This window comes from Pristis pectinata, chromosome 18, assembly GCF_009764475.1.
Source record: "Pristis pectinata isolate sPriPec2 chromosome 18, sPriPec2.1.pri, whole genome shotgun sequence".
In the NCBI taxonomy this organism is placed as follows: Eukaryota; Metazoa; Chordata; class Chondrichthyes; order Rhinopristiformes; family Pristidae; genus Pristis; species Pristis pectinata.
The window spans coordinates 18,416,195-18,437,109 of NC_067422.1; the positions used below are offsets into that span (position 1 = coordinate 18,416,195).

Sequence of the window (20,915 nt, forward strand, 5' to 3'; positions counted from 1 at the left end):
TTTAATTTTGTTTTTAAAATAATAATAATGTAATTACATGTTATTGCCTGAGCTGCCTGACTGGGCAGGTGTAAGCTTCCCTATTAGTTCAGTAAGTACATCATGTCATAACACAATGAGATTCCAGGTTTACTCACTGTTCCCCGCCATGACATGCCCTCCCTTATAGAATGCTATGATTATACTTTGAGTTAGGATGTGGAGGACCCAACCAAGTTACACCCAAACGTGCTGGAAGAACTCAGCGGGTCAGACTGCATTTATGGAGGGAAATGGACAGCCAGTGTTTCAGGTCGAGACTAGGGTTCAGATGAAGGGTCTCAACCCGAAACATCAGCTGTCCATTTCCCTCCATAGATGCTGCCTGACCCACTGAGTTCCTCCAGTGCCTTTGTGTGTTGCTCCAGATTTCCAGTATCTGCAGTCTCCTGTGTCTCCAACACTGAAGCGTTCTCTTCTACTCCTGCTATCACCATTGGCCCATATCTCATCCAATGTTACCATTTCCTCCAGTGAGCCACTCAAGAGAAGTGTCAGTTGGGGCTCAGGGGAAAGGAAGACTCATTATATTTGTAGGTCAATACTGTCCCAACCAAATAAAGTTAGTTGGTCATCCAAGATTACATTCAATCGCAAAGAAATAATGTGGCTAATTTTAAACAGCTGGGAAGTTACAAGGGTCTGATTGCACACCTATATATAGCAGTGGAAAATAAATCACGCAAATTGTGAAATTCATGCTGAAACCAGTCCTGTCAGTTTTTTGCCCAACAAATTAAAATTATCCCAGGATGAAGAACAATTTTGTACAATAACTATTGAAATTAAATCCATCAAGATCGAGACCATGAGATTTTGAAGTCCACAGTTCTCCCCTGTACTTTTCACCCTCTGGTACTGCAAAGAAGCATTTCATTGGGATGGATTGAATCACTTATTCTGCTCCCTCCCAAAAAAATGCCTTTGACTATGTGATCTGGGTGCCTAAGGCATCAACATTGTGCAAAATGTTTCTTCCATGCCCTACAAATATATTAAGTTAAAATGTTCTGGAAATGTCAGGACTAATTTTGTTTTGAACATTCAAAAAATACGTCAGCCCTTGGGTTCATAATTTTTTTCACAGAAATATGTCTGCTGCTTCTTATGACTTTGGACAAACGTTGCCAAGAGGTAGACTGCTCTTCTTCTTGGTGCTTCCTTTCATATCAGTTTGCATGATAAGAATATGGATGGTTTAAATGCATATAAGTTAGTCTGTTTTTTGTATCCACATCTGGAGCTGCAAGGGGCTAAACCGAACGCAAATGGCCTTTCTTCACTTACAAGTCTGGAGACAGCAATTGCCATCTCTGCCAGTGAAGTAGCAGCATTAATGCTTCAGCCATGGTTAAAATTTGGAATTTCAGATTTGGAGTCAGATAGTTAGCCCATTTTAGTGAGCAACTACACCACCATCACATGAGCTGATGATAATATTGAGTGGCTTCTTGACCATAAAACAGCCGAATAATGGTAATAAATTGGCCTCCTTCTCAGAAAACAGAATGTCTGATTTTCTTCTGCTGCAAGAGAACAACCCCAAGCCCTTAGAAAGACAAGAGGATTACAGAACAGAACAAAGCAGAAGCACAGCATCATTGGGCCTCCAGATAGATTTCTGGACTGTGATTCCAGGAGTATCTTTTCCTTCCCAGGCAAGATCCAGTGAGATCAACTGTAGCCATGTTGCCTATGCCAGATCTGAGATTGGAGACCTCAACACACATCAGGGATCAATTCTGGCTATTGGTTGATGCATAACACTTACAGAAACTAATCAACAGTTCTTAAAGTATTGATTTTGCATCGTTTTCCTATCCAAGTGAACGTGTGGTAAAGGTCATGAGAAAATAACAAACTTTTGTTCTGTCTTTCTTCAAAAGTTAGGGCCATTTGTTTTTATGTGACTTGTGATTCATAAATTTTGTTTTTTCACAATTTTCTGGAGTCTTTTACCAAGAACTGTTTCTGTTGATTAGTTTTCTAATGCATCAATTGACTGCCGTTTAGTGCTTTCAACTGCCCAGCGAGAGTGTAGATTGATCTTAAAGGCATATGGCAATCATTCATTTTTTTTCCATTTCACAGCTAGTTGATGAAACAAAAGGGCAGGAACTACTATTGGCAAAATATGAATGTCTAATGCATCCACACCAGATTCCTCCCTCCATTATTTTAATGACGTATATACATCTTCCAGGATGTCCCAATGCATTTTACACACAATTAAATACTTCTGAAGTGTTGTCACCACTGTGTAGGATTCATCAGTTTACACACAGGAAGCACCCACATACAGCAATGCAGTAATAATCTGATTAATTGATGTTTCGTAAGGAATAGATATTGGCCAGGACATAAGGATGGCATACTTGCTTTTTTTTACAAAATAGTACAATGGTATCTTTTATTTTCGCAAGGGGTTAGAGAGGACCTTGGTTTACTGTCATGTCTCCAGCAGTTTTGATTTTCTTCAGTGCTGCACTGGATTGCCACTCTATATTTTTGGCTTAGTTCCTTACTGTGGGACTTGTACCCTGATGTTCTGACTCAGAGCCAAGAGCTACACCTGACACATACACCTAGAAAATCCTTTGCACAACTCCAAAACAAAGGGTGACGTGGTGCTGAAAATTGATTGAATCCAGACTACAGTAGTATTTAGAGCCCACGGGGAAACTTGACCATTGATTTTTTAGCAGGGTTTTCTATTATGCTTTCAGCATAGAGCTCTCCCAAATGACATCAGCAATAGTGCAATCCCAAAATCTATCTGATACATGATTTCCATCCTCACTTGTCTGAAAAATAACCATTCTTATTTACATACAGGTCTTGTTTCCTGAGATCTGTGACTTCCTGTCTCCTTAAAAATAGCTCACGTGTGCCTGAGCTCCTTTGCCCATGGAGGTCAAGGCACAGTCACTCAGCTTCCCAGCCTCAGGATCCGCTGCTGTTGATCTCTGCAGACTCTCTATTGCTTTAAGGAGTTCACCCAAGCTCCATTCTCCAGGATCAAAGATTTCATCTAGCTCTTCCTTAAATTGGAGGAGCAGACAGTGTGGACAAGAGCATTTGCCATCTTGCAGGCTTCCTCAAAGTGCACACCTTTGTAGTTTGAACTCAGATACTATTATAACACTCAGGTGCAGCAACAAGTGCGACTGCCTCACAGCTTTTGGGACCCAGGTTCAATCCTGACCTCAGGTTCCTTTGTGCAGAGTTTGTGCATTCTCTCTGTGATTGTGTGGGTTTCCTCCAGATGCTTTAGTTATCTCTCACACCCCTAAGACATTCTGACAGGTTAAATGGCTACTGTAAGTCAGTCCTCATTGTAAGGAGTTAGTGGTTGTGCACAAAAGAGAATAAAGTTAAGGCATACAGGGAAATAAGAAGGGGGAAAAAGAAGCTGATGAGAAACAATTTTTTGGCCACAATCTTTCCAAAAAATGTGTAAAGAGTACTTATTCCAAGTGACAACTGTAATCTCAACCGTAAAAATGTGTTCATGCCATGAAGAATTTGGAATATATAAGAATATATTTCTTTTGCAACTAATGGTGAATATAAAAAGGATAATTGTATTGCAAAAATCTACTAAACAGAGAAAAGTTTGCCTATACATTGCCTAAGTTACAAAATTGATCTTCTCTCTAAAGTATGGCCAGGGACACGGTTAAATAAATAGATAGGTAATATTTTAACAGTATTAATTTTATGTTTTCCAGATGAAGGTCTGTGGGATATTCTAATTAAGGATGTTCCTAAAGAAGTGACATCATACACCTTCAGCATGGACATCCTGAAACAAGGTGTGAGCTATGATTTCCGAGTAATAGCGGTAAATGATTATGGATATGGAACACCAAGTTCCCCTTCTCCATCTGTTTCAGGTACAGAACTTACCTCTGAAATTGTTAATATTTTTTGTGTAGAACTTACCCGAGCCCTCAAATGTTAATCATCCCCTCAGTGGAGGTTCTGTTTATTCAGCCATTAATATATGTATGTTGTACAACGCAGAGACAGGCCATTGATGAACAAATCCACGCCTGTGTTTATGCTCCACTCGAGCCACCTCCCAGTTTTCCTCATCTCAGTCGAGTGCTGTCACCCTCTATTCCCTTCCCACTCAAATATTTGTTCAGCCACTCCTTAAGTACTTCTACACTAATCTCTTCAACCACTTCCTGTGGTAACAAGTTCCACATTCTCACCACTCTGAGTAAAGAGGCTTTTTTTCTGAATTCCCCATTGGATTTCTTAGTTACTGTATTATCTTGATCGACCCATTGTCAGAACATTTCTGCCAGTGTCTATCTAAAACAGCATAGCCAAGAGGGTGAAACAATAAATCTACCAATAGGCCTGTGTCCAAGTCACAAAATGAACACCACCTTTCCTGTCAGGTTAAGATCCTTGACCAGTAAATTAGGTCTTGCAGTGCTGTTTGTTCCAACACTGCAGGACTGAAAGTGGACGCAACATGGAGTCGACCACGATAATGGCCATTTACAGGTTAAAGTAAAAACAGAAAATGTGGAAACACTCTGCAGGTCAAGCAGCACCTGTGGAAAAAGAAGCAAAGTTAACATTTCAGATTGAAGACCATCCTTCTGTCAGGTCTTCAACCTGAAGCCCTGCTTCTCTTTCCACAGATGGTGCTTGACCTACTGAGTGTTTCCACCATTTTCTGTTTTAATTTCAGGTTTCCAGCATCTGCAGTTTTTTGATTATAATTTACAGATTGTTTTGCATCACTCCAGAAAAATGATGAGGCACTTCCCACAACGGGAGTGACCATCATTGGGCATGCTTACCTTTTATCCTTTGTGCCCATCTTCCTTCACCCCAACCATTGACCTCCCTTTGATCTGTAATCCGGTCTTCCCACCCTCTGATTTCTCTACAGCCCTTCAGTCAGCCCAGCAACTGCTACATTCTGTGAGACAGGTGGTGCAGATCTCCAAGCCCCCACTTGCCCAGCTACTTAGATGGTCACTGCATCCACCATAATTCTCCCCTCCAACCACTTACATGGTCATTCGGCTGATTCGGGCCACCAACCCCTCCACCCCCAACATGCGTGAGCGCTACTTGCTACTCCCAAACCTTGCACCACAAAGCTTCCTGCATCTCCCCTTTGAGCAAGTAAGACAGACAACACTCTGAACTTCTGCCTGTGCACTGCTTCAGTTTTACAACAATGGTAGTCTTTCACCAGGCAACTTATCATCTGCTATTATGAACGTGCAGCTGTTGTATTACAACCCCTGTAACTGTGACAAGATAAAGCCAAGGACTTAATTTAACCTCCTTACATCAATATATCAATGGTGGGGATAGAGGCTATGGGGTAGGGTGCACAGGGACATGGTCACCATATTACTCAGATTACTCAAGTGCTTGTCAAGTGTGAATAATGGGACTTCGAAACTGTGGATTCATATTGGATTGCTCTGACAAAGAGCCAGCGCAGACATTTAGGGACTGAAAGATTCCTTCTGTTTTGTAAATGTCATTGACCTGCGTTCTATGCTTGTCTTATGACTTGCTTTGTCATATTCGAATCATATTATCTTCCCATCTTTAACTTCTGCTTGGCTGCTCCCCTCCTGCCCCTGCTCCCTTGGGGCAGGCTGAGCAATAGCGTCACTGAGCATTTGGTCTGCGTAGCAGCATGAGGCACTAGGTCTCCCTTCTGTGCAACAGCTGGCCTCTGCTCACAAGGCTAGAAAGTAATCAGTGTATACCCTAACCACTTGAGAGATTTACACCACGATCAAATAACCAGATTTGTAAAGTGTCTGAACTATTTTCGGAAATCTGTCAATAGCATTAAATAACAATTACCTCTGCTTATTTGCCTTACTGATCATGTCTTCAAGCTGTCAAAGTCAAGTTTATTGTCATATGCACAAGTACATGTATGCATTAGTGCAATGAAAAACTTACTTGCAGCAGCATCACAGGCACATTGCGTCTGACACAACATTCACAAGAAAAATGTAAATTAAACATAAATTATACAAAATTATACCAGGAAGAACACAATTAGAACAAAAAAAACAAAGTGCAAAGTGTAGTGCATTGTAGATCATAGTGTTGCTGTACTGAGGTAGTGATTAGGGTTGTGCAGGTTGGTTCAAGAGCCGAATGGTTGAAGGGAAGTAGCTGTTCTTGAACCTGCTTCAGAAGTATCATCCAAGTCCTTTCTCAGATTCTTAAATTTCTCTCTTCGCACTTAACATATTTTACAATAGTCTAATTCATTCTGGTATCCAGCTGAACCCCAGGAAACAAGGGGATTACTTTTTTTACTTAGTGATGCTATAGTTCTTTTGCCCCACTTCCCATCTCCAGATGCACAGGTAATACTTGGATAATACTTATAATTTTGAATGAACTTATTTGAATAAATCACCACAGATCCCTAATAAATTAAATTAGGAATGAAGGAGAAACTTTTTAACAGAGGCTAAAATGTGGAACCTCATTGTTAATGTGGATATCGCTGGAAGCCATAACATTTATAACCCTCAGGTTTTGATTCTCAGTGTGTTATTAATTCATGATGGATAATATATCATTTTGTATTCACATTTGGATTTCAGATCATTATCACAAAAAACTCTAATCTGTGTTTTTTGGTGGGCTGCCTCTGTAACCTCCTGCAGCCTTGCAAAATATCTGCATTTCTCAAATCAGCTATTCACAATTTCATTACTCTGTCTCTCATGGAAAAATGGGAGGGAGACAGAAAGCAGGAAACTACAAGCCAGTTATCTTAATATCTGTCATAATGAAAATGTGAGAGACATAGAAAAATAGGAGCAGAAGTAGGTCATTTGGTTCTTTTAGCCTGATCTGCCATGCATTGTGTGCATGGCTGATCATCTATCTCAATGCCATAATTCCACTTTCTACCCATACCTTTTGATGCCTTTCTATTTTTATTTGAACCAAATAAATGTCTCCAACATCACCCATTTTCCAGGATCTCATCATGAATGTTAATTGTTGGAGGGCAAGATGGTGCAGCCGGGGCAGACTGATTGAAGTTCCTGGTCTTGCAGATATTGAGTGGATCTTCTTGTGTGCTTTGGTGAGAAAGTTGAAGATGCTTTGAAGCTTGGCCTCCAGGCATACACACACACACGATTCATCTTGATTTCAGCATCTACAGTCCTTTGTTTCTCACACACACAAGAATCATCTTCATACTGCAATCCTGATTTGTTGCTCCAGATTCCAGCAACTGCATTCTCTTGTGTCTCCACCTGTTTACAAGGATTTGCATGATCTTTGTTCCTTAGTATTATTAGATTGAACAGTTTCCCATTAGTTCTGAAGATTAGTTCCACTCCTGCTGGAAGTTTATTGGAGGTGAAGTACAACACTGTAGCGAGAAAGATTGATAAAGGTGCTGGGATGTTATTGGTATTGGTTTATTATTGTCATTTGTACCAAGGTACAGTGAAAAACTTGTCTTGCATACCGATCGTACAGGTCAATTCATTACACAGTGCAGTTACATTGAGTTAGTACAGTTTGCAAGCCATGATACCAACCAGCAGGCTTATAACAGAACCAACTTCAGTGAAATAGGCTGCATCATTGCCTCAACACTTTTCCAAGCATATGTAACAAGTCATCTGGTAAGTTGGAAAATTATTGTCACATGTCCCAAGGTACAGCGAAAGACTTTGTTTTTCATGCAGTCCATACAGATCACTTCATTACAACACTGCATTGAGGTGGTACAAGGGAAAACAACAACAGAATCCAAAATAGAGTGTTACAGTTGCAGAAAAAGTGCAGTGCAAGCAGGTAATAAGGCCATAACAAGGTAGATTGTGAGGTCTAGAGTCCACCTTATCATTCTAGGGGATCGTTCAATAGTCTTTTAACTGAGGGATAGAAGCTATCCTTGAGTCTGGTGTTACATGCTTTCGGGCTTTTGTATGTTCTGGCCGATGGGAGGGGGGAGAAGAGGGAATGTCCAGGGACGGTGGGGTCTTTGATTATGCAGGCTGCTTTATCGTGGCAGCAAGAAGTGTAGAGAGAGGAGACTAGTTTCCGTGATGTGCTGAGCTGTATCCACAGCTGTGTTTAAACAACGACACACAATTACTTCATAGAGCACTTTGCAGGAAAGAAATGATAATGCAGAAGGGGCAAGAAGAATTTAGGGAGCAGTAAACTATTAAGTGGAGTGAAATTGATATATTTAAGGAGATTTTTGAATGACAAGTGAAAGGTTAGAAGGCAAAGTGGCTTTGGAAAGGAGTTTGAATGCAACGTGATTTCTTTGGTAGTTAGTTTTTCTGAAATATTATGTATTTAGCACTAAGATATAATTTTTCCTTTGCTTCAGCTGAGGTTCATACTGTGCAACCATGAGCTGTCCCACAGATGCTGCTTGACCCACTAGGGTCTCCCAGCACCCTGTTTTTTGTTCCAGATTCCAGCACCTGCAATCTTTTTTGTCTTCTATTCAACACTCATTAACACTGCATGCTTTTTATCTTTGTACCCAGACCACACCTCAGAGAGTCATACAGCATGGAAACAAGCCCTTTGGCCCAACTCGTCCATGCCGACTGTGTTGCCCAGCGAACTAGTCCCATCTGTCTGCATTTGGCCCACAGCACTCTAAACCCCCTCTATCCATGTACTTATCTAGATGGCTTTCAAACGGTGTTAATGTGCCTGCCACAACCACTACCTCTGGCAGCTCATTCCAAATACGCATCGCCCTTTGTGTGAAGAAGCTGCCCCTGATGTCCCTTGTTGCCAGGACTAGAGGGCCTGGGTTATAGAGAGAGGTTGGCCAGGCTAGGTCTTTATTCCTTGGAACGTAGGAGAATGAGGGGCAACCTTATAGAAATGTTTACAATTGTGAGAGGCATAGATAAGGTGGACGGTAACAGTCTTTTCCCCAGGATAGGGGAGTCCAAAACTACGGGGCATAGATTTAGGGTGAGAGGTTTAAGATTTCAAAGGGAACTGAGGGGCAACTTTTTCACACAGAGGGTGGTCAGTACATGGAACGAGCTGCCAGAGGAAGTGGTTGAGACAGGTACAATAATATCATTTAAGAAGCACTTGGATAAGTACATGGAGGGGTGGGACTTAGAGGGATATGGGTTGAATGCAGGAAATTGGGACTAGCTGGGTGGGCACCATGGTCAGCATGGACTCGTTGGGCTGAATGGCCTGTATCCATGCTGTATTTCTCTATGACTTGCATTTATCTGTATTGAAGGCCATTTGCCAATCCTCAGCCCACATACCAAGCAGATCAAGATCCCCCTGTAATTATTCATAACCTTCTACACTATCTACAACACTACCTGTTTTAATATCATCCACAAACTTAATAACCATGCCTCATATATTCATATCCAATCATTTATTTAAATTACAAACAACAAAGTGCCCAGCACCGACCCATACCACTAGACACAGGCCTCCAGTCTGAGAAACAACCCTCAACCATCACCCTCTGCTTCCTACCACTGAGCCAATTATGAATTCAGTCCGCTATTTTCCCCTGGATCCCATGTGATCTAGAACATCCCAACCTGGAACATCTGGCAGTCAAGTGTCATCCATTTTATCTGCTGAGGGAGTTCTCCGCTGTCGTCCTGGTAGCAGTGTACATTCCACCCCGGCAAATGTCAAGCTGGCACTGGAGGAGCTGAGCACCGTGATCAACAGTCACGAGACAGCGCACCCTGATGCATTCCTGATCATTGTGGGGGACTTCAACCAGGCCAGCTTGAAGAAGTCTCTGACAAACTACCACCAACATGTCACCTGCGGAACAAGAGGAGCCAACACACTCAATCACTGCCACACCACCATTAAGAATGCTTACACTACCATCCCGCGCCCGCACTTTGGCAAATCCGATCACCTGGCTGTACTTCTACTCCTGACATATAGACAGAGACTGAGGACCGCAGCGCCAGTGGTGAAGACTGTGAAGGTTTGGTTAGGGGAGGTGGAGGTGTGTTTACAGGACTGCTTTGAATCAGTGGACTGGACCAGATTCAGCAATTCATCTTCGGATCTGAATGAATATGCCACGGCTGTCACTGACTTCATCAAGACATGCATGGATGAATGTGTGCCATCAAGAACATACCAAGTTTTCCCAAACCAGAAGCCCTGGATGAACCAGGAGATTCACGGTCTGCTGAGAGCTATATCTGTGGCATTCAATACCGGTAGTCCAGTACCCACACTCAACATTTCAGAAACAGCTCCTTCCCTTCCACCATCAGATTCCTGAACAGTCCATGAACCCATGAACACTATCTCATCATTCCTCTTTTGCACTATTTATTTATGTTTGTAACTTACAGTAATTTTTATGTCTTTATGTCTTGCACTGTACTGCTGCCGCAATTTCTTCTCCAGCTTCCCGCAAGGTCCAAGAATGCACCAGGTCAGGCCCTGGGGATTTATCCACCTTAATGTACTTTAATGCCTCCAGTGCTTCCTCGCTGCTAATTCGTATGCGGTCCAAGACAATACCACTCACTTCCCCCATTTCCTTAGCTTCCATGGTTTTCTCCACAGTAAAAACTGAAGAGGAAATATTCATTAAAACTCTCACCCATTTCCCTTGGTTCCACACTGATGATGATCTTTAAGGGGACCTATTCTCTCTAGCCACCCTTTTACCCTTTATATATCTAAAGAATCTCTTGGGATTTTGCTTCACCTTGCCTGCCAGATCCTTCTCATCTCCTCTTTTTGCCCTCCTAACTTCTCTCTTAAGTGTATTCCTACACTTCTTGTAGTCGTCAAGAGATTCACTAGTTCCCAATTGTTTTTGTGCAGTGTATGCCTCCCTCTTTTTCTTAACCAGAGCCACAATATCTTTCATCATCCAGTGTTCCCTCAACCTGCCAGCCTTGCCCTTCACCCTAATGGGAACATGCAGGCCCTGAACTCTTGACATCACACTTTTAATGGCCTTCTGCTTGGCAAACACTCCTTTCCCTGCAAACAACCACTGCAAGATCCAGTCTAATGGCTCCAAAATTTGCTCTGCTCCAGTTCAGGACCTTAACCTGTGAACTGGCTGTATCCTTCTCCATAATTATTTTAAAACTAATAGAATTATGGACACTGGACCCAAAGTGCTCACCAACAGACACTTCCGCCACTTGCCCTACCTCATTCCCAGGACGAGGTCCAGTATTATACCCTCTTCAGTTGGTTCCTCTGTATATAGATCAAGGAAGCTTTCTTGGACACAATTCACAAATTCCACTCCATCCAAGCCTTTCAAACTATGGTTGGCCCATCTCCCACTAATACTACCCTATTATGTTTACAATTAGCTGCAGTCTCTCTACATATCTGCTCCTCCAATTCCCGCTGACTATTGAGGGGGCCTTTAATACAATCCCATATGGTCTCACTGGATGATTCCCCCAAGAAAACCTTCTCTAAGGACTGTTGATATGTCCTCTTTCATCAAGAAGACAACTGTCCCTCCTCTCTTACCTGCATCTCTATCATGGTTGCATCTGCATCCTGGAGCGTTGAGCTGCCACTCCTGCCCTTCCCTCAGCCATGTTTCTGTCATGGCTGTGATATCCCAGTCCCCAGAGCCAATCCACGCCCTGAGTTCATCTGCCTTACCTGTCAAGCCTCTTGCATTGAAGTAAATGCAGTTTAAACCAATGGTCTTTCCCCTCCTTTTACTGTGTTCCTGTCTATCCTGACAACTAAATTTGCTCTCATCTGCCACCAAAACCCTAATCAGTATGTTGAAAATTTTTTAAAACTGCAGATACCGGAATTTTGAAATAAAATCAGAAAATGCTGGATAAACTCAGCAGGTCAGGGAGCATCTCTGGAAAGAAAAAGAGTTAATGTATCAGGTCCGGGATCCTTTATCGGAACTAATTAGCAGATTGTTGGGCTATTTCTGTGTGTTTTCCTGCCATTACATTAGAACTAGCAAATATTTGGTTCTCATAGGGGGTAAAAGATTCAAAATCTTTCCAAACAGACCACACGCTGTAATCTATTCCTCTGTTTAAAACAAATCAGCAGCAAATTTGTCATCATGCAAACAAAGTAATTTGAATTACAAAAATGCACACAATAGGCGATTGGACAGACAGCCATGCATATTTTATCTCTAAATCTACCTGAACTGTTTATATTCATTCTGAAATCCCAGAGATGGTGATAAGAGATACAACTCAAATATGGGAACCAGAGTATAATGGCACAACTATTATCAAAACTGCCCCCAAAACAAGAGGTGGCATTTTACCTCTGCAACTTCACAAAGTCAAATTACTTAAACTTGCTCCCTACCCTCTTATATGCTTCTGTTTGTTGCATGCTATTTACTATGATCTTGAACTTTCTTTTAAATTTTTCAGCCCAGAATGCAACCCCGTTTTATGAGGAGTGGTGGTTCCTGGTGGTTATTGCTTTAGTTGGACTCATCTTTATCCTTCTGCTGGTGTTTGTACTGATAATTCGTGGACAGAGCAAAAAATACACCAAAAAAACAGATTCTGGTAAGTACACAAGAATTCTATGGTAATCTTAATCCTTGTAAAATTAGGATTAAGATTAAATTGATCTTTCCAACCCTGAGCAATAAAACAATTCTGTTGGATCCTATCACTGCAGCACACACCAAGTATCCTAATAATAACATGATTTTACCATGGATTTTGTTAATTTAGATGATAAACTTACAATTAACCCACTGTTTAAAAACATAAGTGCTAAATCTTCAGAAAGGTATTTTTCAGGTTGCAACTGAATTGATATTTTGGTTGCAATGTGTTTAGGCACAAACGAATTGTAAGTGGCATCCACACCAGTAAATTAAAGAGGTGATATTGTCCAGTAAGATTACTGGGAATCCTTTTCCCAATAAACATGTAAAGTGACACCACATCCAACAGCAAATCCATTGTCCAAAATATTTGCATGAAAGAAACGATAAATTTCTTCAGATTTCTCTCATTTAAATGGTCATTACTGGTAATTTCAAGTATTAAGAATACAGAATTTGTCTGGTAAAATGGAGACACAAGAGAGACTGCAGATGCTGGAAATCTGGAGCAACACACACAAAAAGCTGGAGGAACTCAGCAGGTCAGGCAGCCCTTGTGTCTCATACGTAGCTCTGGATAAACCGTCAATGTTAATGTGAAATTACAAGTGGAAATAAGTTTGCCTGATATCTCAGCAGCTTATTCCATTAATTACTTAAATTGTGTGGACCAAAAATCTCCAGCTGCTTTACTTCACTCGAGCTGAGATAATGGATTTAAACCAGGACAATAATGCAATTAGCCCTAGTATGCAAAGTTTGACAGTACAAGTTAAACCAGAAGTTTTACCTTCATTCCTGGTTATTATCCATTGACACTTGGACATTGGATAGTGGATATACAGGATCACATTTAGCTGCCTTTGTCCCTGTGGTCAAATTGTAAATCAACAGTCATTACTAAGGCTGAAAAATTGAAGAGGCATTGATTGGAAATCTACAGTGCACTGCTCAATGACAACCAAAGTGCCTTGTTAAACACTCGTGGCCAGGATGATGCAATTTGGCTGGGTTCTGTACTGCAGCTGTGCCAGGCACTGAGCCAACCTGAAACAATGCAGAATGCTGACAGAATCCTACAACAACAGTGCAATTTTGGAATGTAAAGCCTTTACATATATAATTATCAAACGCTATTGGGCTTCAATATTGTTCTGGTATCAATATGCCAAGGATGATGGGACATTAGAAATCTATCAGTATCCAACAATTAACATTTACATTGTGGCTTTCCTATGGTTTAGTGAGTTTACACAATAAATGTAAACTCACTAAACCATTGGAATGAGTTTAGCACATAAATCAGCAAGGATTAAATCATTCTGTGGTCTTAAACCAAGGCAAGAGGGGTACCACGAGTGACCCTAGTACCTCGCTGTTAAGGTTAGGAAAATTAGTCAGGATTCTCACTCTTGAAAGTGGGTGAGCTTTAGATTAAGGTTAACTGGGGTCCCACACACTGTGGATTCTGACATGCACTGTTGAGGCTAATGCATGACTAAAACACTTTGAGCAAAAGACCTTTACCCCGAGAAAGGAAGAACACACATTTTGCAGCAATACCATCTATACACACCATTAACCATGACAGACAGTCAAATTCTCAAGAACAGAGTGATTTACGTTTGGGATCTCACCATCCATTCCACTACTAAGTTATAACATATTGTGCACAACAATTGAGAGTTTCCATGTTATAATCGTGGGGATGAGCCTTAACCTTAGGCAATAGACGGTTGATAGATTACAGAAATCCATTTTAAAGGAAATTATTTAAGGTTGAAGGAAATGAGTCTTTGTATTGACAAAAATACATTGTCAAACAGCAATAGCACTGTAATTATATTTGTTTTCCCTGTAGAATAGTCAACAAAATAATCGTATTCATGAATGTTATTTTCAGCCAGCTGCTCAATACATGGTGTGAACTTGAGACATATCCTGGCACCTCTGAAATGTGATTTGTCAGTCACATCTCGAAAATATCACATGATTGAATTTTTTAAAAATAAAGTAGAAGACAAGTGGGATGTGGATCTATGATTACAGGGCTACAAGTAAAATATTGAGCAGCCCTAGTCTTATGCTGAGTGTTAAAGGCAAGGCATAAAACCTTTGCTTCAGAATTTTTCAATTAATTTTCAAGAGCAAATCCAGCACTGAGAGAATTCTATCAGGTAAAATAATCAGCATATTGGGATAGATGACTGCTCTTACTTTCATTATTTTTTTCCTTGTCACTTCCTGCAATTTCCTTTGTGCAATTGATTATGTAAAAACTAATAGCTTGCACAAATAATCATTATTTATGCATAAACTCTGCAGTGAGCATAGACAGACTATTCAACTGCAGGCAGTCATCACATCTGACTCTCATGCTACTGTTAATTGATTGCTATGGAAACACATTAAACAAAACCCTGGAAAGTTATCAGGAGCAGGATGCTTGTTTGATTCCTTCAACCAAACCCAATGGTCCAAAGAAAACAGTAAGTGCTGGGAATACTCAACAGGTGAAACTTTCTTTGTGGTGAGAGAAATCATACAATATTAGCTCTTTTTATTGCCACAAATGTTGCCAGATCTGCTGAGCATTTCCAGCATTTTCTACTTTTATTTCAGGTCTCTAACATCAGCAATACTTTGTGTTCATACTATCAATACAGCACTGGCAAAATCACCATGGCTCAGGTAAATTACCAGAAAAATTCATTGAATCTTTAGAGAAGCAAGTTTACATTGCCATACCTATGGTGATTTGGCTGCTCTTGAATACCTGTCACTCTGGAATGTGCGTGCTTACAGCACCCTGTTACTCTGCCATGGTACACATATAATACATCTGTGGTCTTGGCAAAGAACAGTTCTGATTCTTTAATGGTTTATAGGCCTGATTATATTTCTGTTTCCTTTTAGTCTGGTGAGTTTGTAATTCTCTGTAAGTGCAGATCCCTTGTTAAGATGTGCATCTGATAGTGTTGTGTGGTTATAAATTTAGCTTCCCAACAAGTTTTCCAGGGGATCTGTCCAACTCCCTAGAATCTGATAGCTTTGCTGGGGCACCTAGCATACAGTTTCCAAAGGTATTTTGTCATCAGCCATCAGTAAGGTACAGCCCAAACTGCTCTGTACTGGTTTCTTTAAGTTCCCAAAAGTGAATTATCTTACATGTCTATCAAATTTGCAGTTCAGTTTACCTCCAGCTTAATTCTAATTTATTGTAATTTTGCATCCCCTCTATATTAAACAATGGTGATGTTTTACTAAAAATTGTTTGGAAGCTATAAACCAGGTGATTCTATTTCTGTGGTATGAGATGGTCCATCACAGGTAAGTTGAGGGACATACAAGGTGACCATTGCATAGATTATGGCTGAGGAATCCCTTGTCATTCACAGCAAAAGACTGAGCATTAACTTCACGTTGAATTGTTGCTTGTGTCACCTGCAACAAAGGTTTAATCATGTCACCCATTGCCAGCTGTGGGGAAAAATGGGTCTTCAGGCACAGGCTCATGTTTATCATCTTCTTCTTAGATAGTATGTCAGGGATCAAGAACTACTTCGACTCCAGTTTTGTGCGTCCTGAGGTAGCTTATGAGGTCAATGTGGGAATCTCAGATTCTCCCACCAGTGAAGGGGGTGATGACTGATGGAGCAGGGGAGCAGCATGTGAGGGCTTCTGTGTGCTCTTGATGCATTGCCTCAAGGTTGTCATTACCATCCACAAATCCCCCTCCCCACTGAGCAGTCATGGGGGAGAGAATCTCAGGTTTCAGTGGAAATGTTGCACTTCTTCAAGAAAGCTATGAACATATTTTGATTCTTTTTCTCTGTCTGCCTGGTGATCTCTTCCCATGATAGAGCTGGGAATAGAGTGTCTGTTACATGAGTCAGGTGTTGGGCATGTGAATGACATGACCAGCCAATTGTAGCCAAGTGGGAGTAAGTAGGGCCTCAGTGCTGGGGACGTTAGCCTGGGAAAGGAAGCTGACATTGGTTCAGTTTTCTTTCCAGTGAATTTGGAGGATCTTGCAGAGACAGTGTTGGTGGTATTTTTCCAGTGTCTTGAGATGCCTGTAAATAGTCCGGGTCTCAGAAACATAGAGAAGGGCTATACCCACTGGCCCAGGACTTTTGTGCCTGGTCTGAGGTCTTGATTGTCAAATATCCTTTTTCCCATTCAACAAAGGCTGTGCTGGTGCATTGAAGGTGGGGGTAAATTTCATTGATATCTGCCTTTGCCAAGATGTGGCCCTCCAAGACATGGGATGTGGTCTGCTTTTCCCAGAGTTGCTGTGGGACAGAGTCCAGGACACTCATTTCAAGAACAGAGTTATGGTGGGGAAGGTCTTCAAAGTGGGTCCAGTGGGTCATGACTACTACTCCGTCCCTGATGAGTTCACCTCAGTTCTTGACTCTCAAGGGGGTGTTTAGACTATAGTTGTTTTTTTACAGAGTAGAAGAACCTACACATGTCATAGTCATAGAGTTGTACAACACAGAAATGGACCCTTTGGCCCTATACATCCATGCCAACCTTTTTGCCCATCTAATCTAATCACATTTGCCTCCATCAGGACTGTATCCTTCTTTTCTTTGTCTGTCTAAGTGACTCTTTAACACTATAATTATATCTGAGTTCACCACTTCCTCTAGCAGCACATTCCAGACATCAGCCACTCACTGTGTAAAACATTTGCCCCTCAAATACCCTCTCATAATATTACATACTTCTATCAGGTCACCCCTCAGCTTCCTTCACATAAGACTGGCCTTTCTAATCTCTCCCCATAACTACAGTCCTCCAATTCGGGCAACATCCTGGTGAATCTCCTCTGCACTCCCACCTGTAAGTTGCTGGGTCTCCTGTGCTCTCTCCCTCCAGCACCTGTTCCTTAAGTCGAGCACTTTCTGCTGGCCTCTGTCTTCAGGTGCTGTGGAGTTGTTTCTTTTTCTTTGAATAAAGGTGGAAGTTCCAGTCTAGCAAAGCCTTATGTTTGTGGTTGATGAGCTTTTTGTCATTCTTATTGAACCAGTACTGGTTCTTCTTAGCAGAGAAGCCAAGAGTGTCTTTCAGGTGCCAGCTATGGTGGATTTCAGGGCAGCCACGAACTATGGATACTATGTGGCTCTAATAATCTTGACCGTGAAGCACTTTCCGAGAGGAGCTGCCTTTGTGGGGAATGTGAGAACTTTGACATTGATCTTCCTGTGACAACAGTTCTGTTGATGCTGATGTCAGGTGATGGACCATCGCTGTGTGGTCAGAATCAAGGGTTGGAATGTGGACTGGGTGTGTGGCTGGAGCCAGGGTCCAGAACATGGGTTGGTTTGTGGCTGGAGCTGAGGTTCAGGATCTGGGCCTGATGTAGTGTTCGTATTAAAGAAGTAACAGCAGGCAAGGAAGCAAGCCACAGATGTGTGATAGCTGTTAAGAACATTATTTCTGCCCAGCTTTTGCTAACAATATTCTAATTGTTTACTCTAAGATTTCAAATTGAGAAATATTTTCCTGGCACTGTATTTGCAAATCATTTTTTATTGTGTCATTTGAAAGAAAAGTCAATATCAATGGATTTGTTTACAAGAAGATTTCATTTCAAAACTGAAAGCAGTGAATTCTCTGATTTCACTTCTTGAAAACAGATGCTTAGATTCTGCTCACAGTACAGCTGAACTTAGTGGTGAAAAGCAGCTCTCCAACCTCTGTGACACAGCTCTATTTGTGTTCTTTTCTATGTTGTTGCTAATTCCACTTCCATTGATAGATATCTGTTTGCAGTCTGATTAAGTAAAATTTACTGTGGTTTTGCTTTTACTATATTTTAATTTGGAAAATAATCCTTTAGATAATCCATTTAAAAATAAATAATGGCTCTGATTGCAATTCTCTGGGAACTGGCAACATTCTGCTGCCTCTTCCAAGTAGCCCGTCTTCTTGTGAGAGGCTCAACAGTGAGAGTTAGTGGGCTGTTTGGCCACTGACTGTGTTAGAGATACTAGTACATACAGAACATAGAACAGTACAGCACGGGAATAGGCCCTTCAGCCCACAATGTTATGCCGAACCAATTACATTAGTAATAAAATGCCCAACTAAACTAATCACTTCTGCCTACACAATATCCATATCCTACCATTTCCCTCACGTTCATGATACTAGTTTTGTCTCTTTGCACAGCCTGACAAGAATCACTGGGAAGTGAACAGGAGTAGATCCGAGTATTTTCTTGCCCATTCTAGCACCAAATGTAGTGCCATTCTCTGAGATCAGCCCAGAATTGGAATCAATTTTGGAAGCTTTCTGACACCTTTAGCTGAATATTACACCAGATGATTCACCTCCCAAAGAACACAAGAAATAGGAACAGCAGTAGGCCATAAGGCCTCTGGAGCCCATTCCGCTATTCAATAAGATCTTTGTCCTCAGCTCCAGTTTTATACCCAATTCCCATAACTCTTGATTCCCCTGAAGTCCAAAAATCAATTTACCTCAGCCTTGAATATATTTAATGACTTTGCACACCTCAGTTCTCTGGGGTCAAGAATTCCAAGGTTCACAACCAGCTGAGAGAAGGGTACTTTCTCATCTCAGTCCTATTAAATGTCCCTTGGTCCTGAGACTCTGCCCTCTGGTTCTGTTCGCCCCACCAGCTGAAGCATCCTCACACTTTTTACTCTGTCAAAGCCCCCTTCACTTCAAGTGAAGAAAATCAGCCTGCCAGATTTTGATTGATATGAATACATTAACAATAAGCAAAGATGTTTTGCCCCACTGAACATTAAAAATAACTCTAACTTCTCATAGCTTTGTTATTTTAATTGAGCCTGTGCTATTCTAAATAATAGTGCTGTTTGTGGAATCTCACTTTGTATAAAGCAACTGTCACATTTGCCCATTTAACACTTTGCATTTTAAATAGCAGATAAAATACTTTCTAAATTGGCTTATGTTGTATGGGCCCACGGGTTGAATCATCTTCAAAGTCTGGCTGCTGTGGCTGCCCCGTGAGGTGGAGCAGTCTGCAGGAAGCAACTAAGCCTCAGGCAAGAGACCCTGAGGCTGTGCCTGTGCACAAAGGTCTTTCAACAGCTGACTGCTATCAAAAGTCTTTGAACAACTTTAGATGTCTCTCATGATCAGCGACATGTAAAAACTGTTCAAATGAATTTAAATTATGTAAAAGAGTGAAAATATAATTCATTGGCTTCAAAGTGCATTTAAGTACCTAAAGTTAATTGAAAACTAATTAAAAATAAACTAAACCACTTGCCTGCACTTGTCTTTATAAAGGTGGTGAAACTCATTCATTTGAATGAAGTTGCACTACATCTACCAACCATCCTGACATAAACCTGAGGGTTTGGGTATAAAGTGCATCCAGTCATTCACCTCATGAAGTTTGGACTTGTGTTGCACTTCAGATTTCAATGCTGAGTCCAATGGTGGACTCACAGCTCAGATATATTGCGATACACAAGCACAGAAGCCAAGAATGAATTGACCTGCATGCTACAACTAACAATTGTGGTTCCAGCACCAACTAAGCATTTCATTCAGCCCTACCTAATGGAATCCATCTTGACATGTATATCTGTATAACTACATGGAATGTTGATTACAATAATATAGGATAGCACAGTGGCGCAGCAGTTAGCACTGCTACGTCACAGCTCCAGATACCTGGGTTGAGTTCCTGTGAAGAGGACGTATTCTCCCTGTGAGTGTGCAAGGTTCCCTTAGGTGCTTCAGTTCCTCCCACATGTTAAAGATGTGCAGGTTGGTAAACATTTGCAGTTGTTTGATTTTCACTTCTCTAAACCTTCTTTGCTCGACAGAGAACAACCAGAACTCCTTCAGTCTAACCTTGCAGGTGAACCCTCCTACCCTGGAACTATTCTAGTAAGTCTTTCCTGGCACCAACTCTATGATCTTCACATCCTTCCAAAAAATTACTGACCAGAATTGGAAACAATACCCTAATCAGTGTTACAAAACAGTCCAACCTAACCATTTGCTTTTATGTTCTATGCCTTATCTTCTATCTCCTATTTCAAATTATAAGAGTAGCACAATGGTTTGTTGATGGATCAATGTGAGCTTTTACAGTAATATCTGGAATATGTTTCATGCTAGTCTGATTGAACAAAATCATATGTGTAATCTGCAGGTTTTAAGCATGGCATTTCTTGCTGAAATAGTCTGTATATTTTCACATTACTTTAAATACTATTCAGTATAGAGGATTCCATTTCAATTTAGT

The 20,915-nt window shown here is 41.1% G+C and overlaps 1 protein-coding gene across 1 annotated transcript in view; it reads left to right on the forward strand.

Annotated features, from left to right (window-relative positions):
• sdk2b (sidekick cell adhesion molecule 2b) overlaps nt 1-20,915 on the forward strand; it is a 699,987-nt gene that overhangs the window by 602,978 nt on the left and 76,094 nt on the right. The window contains 2 exon segments of the mRNA XM_052032768.1: nt 3,771-3,935; nt 12,462-12,602. Of these exon segments, the coding sequence (XP_051888728.1) occupies nt 3,771-3,935; nt 12,462-12,602 (306 nt within the window).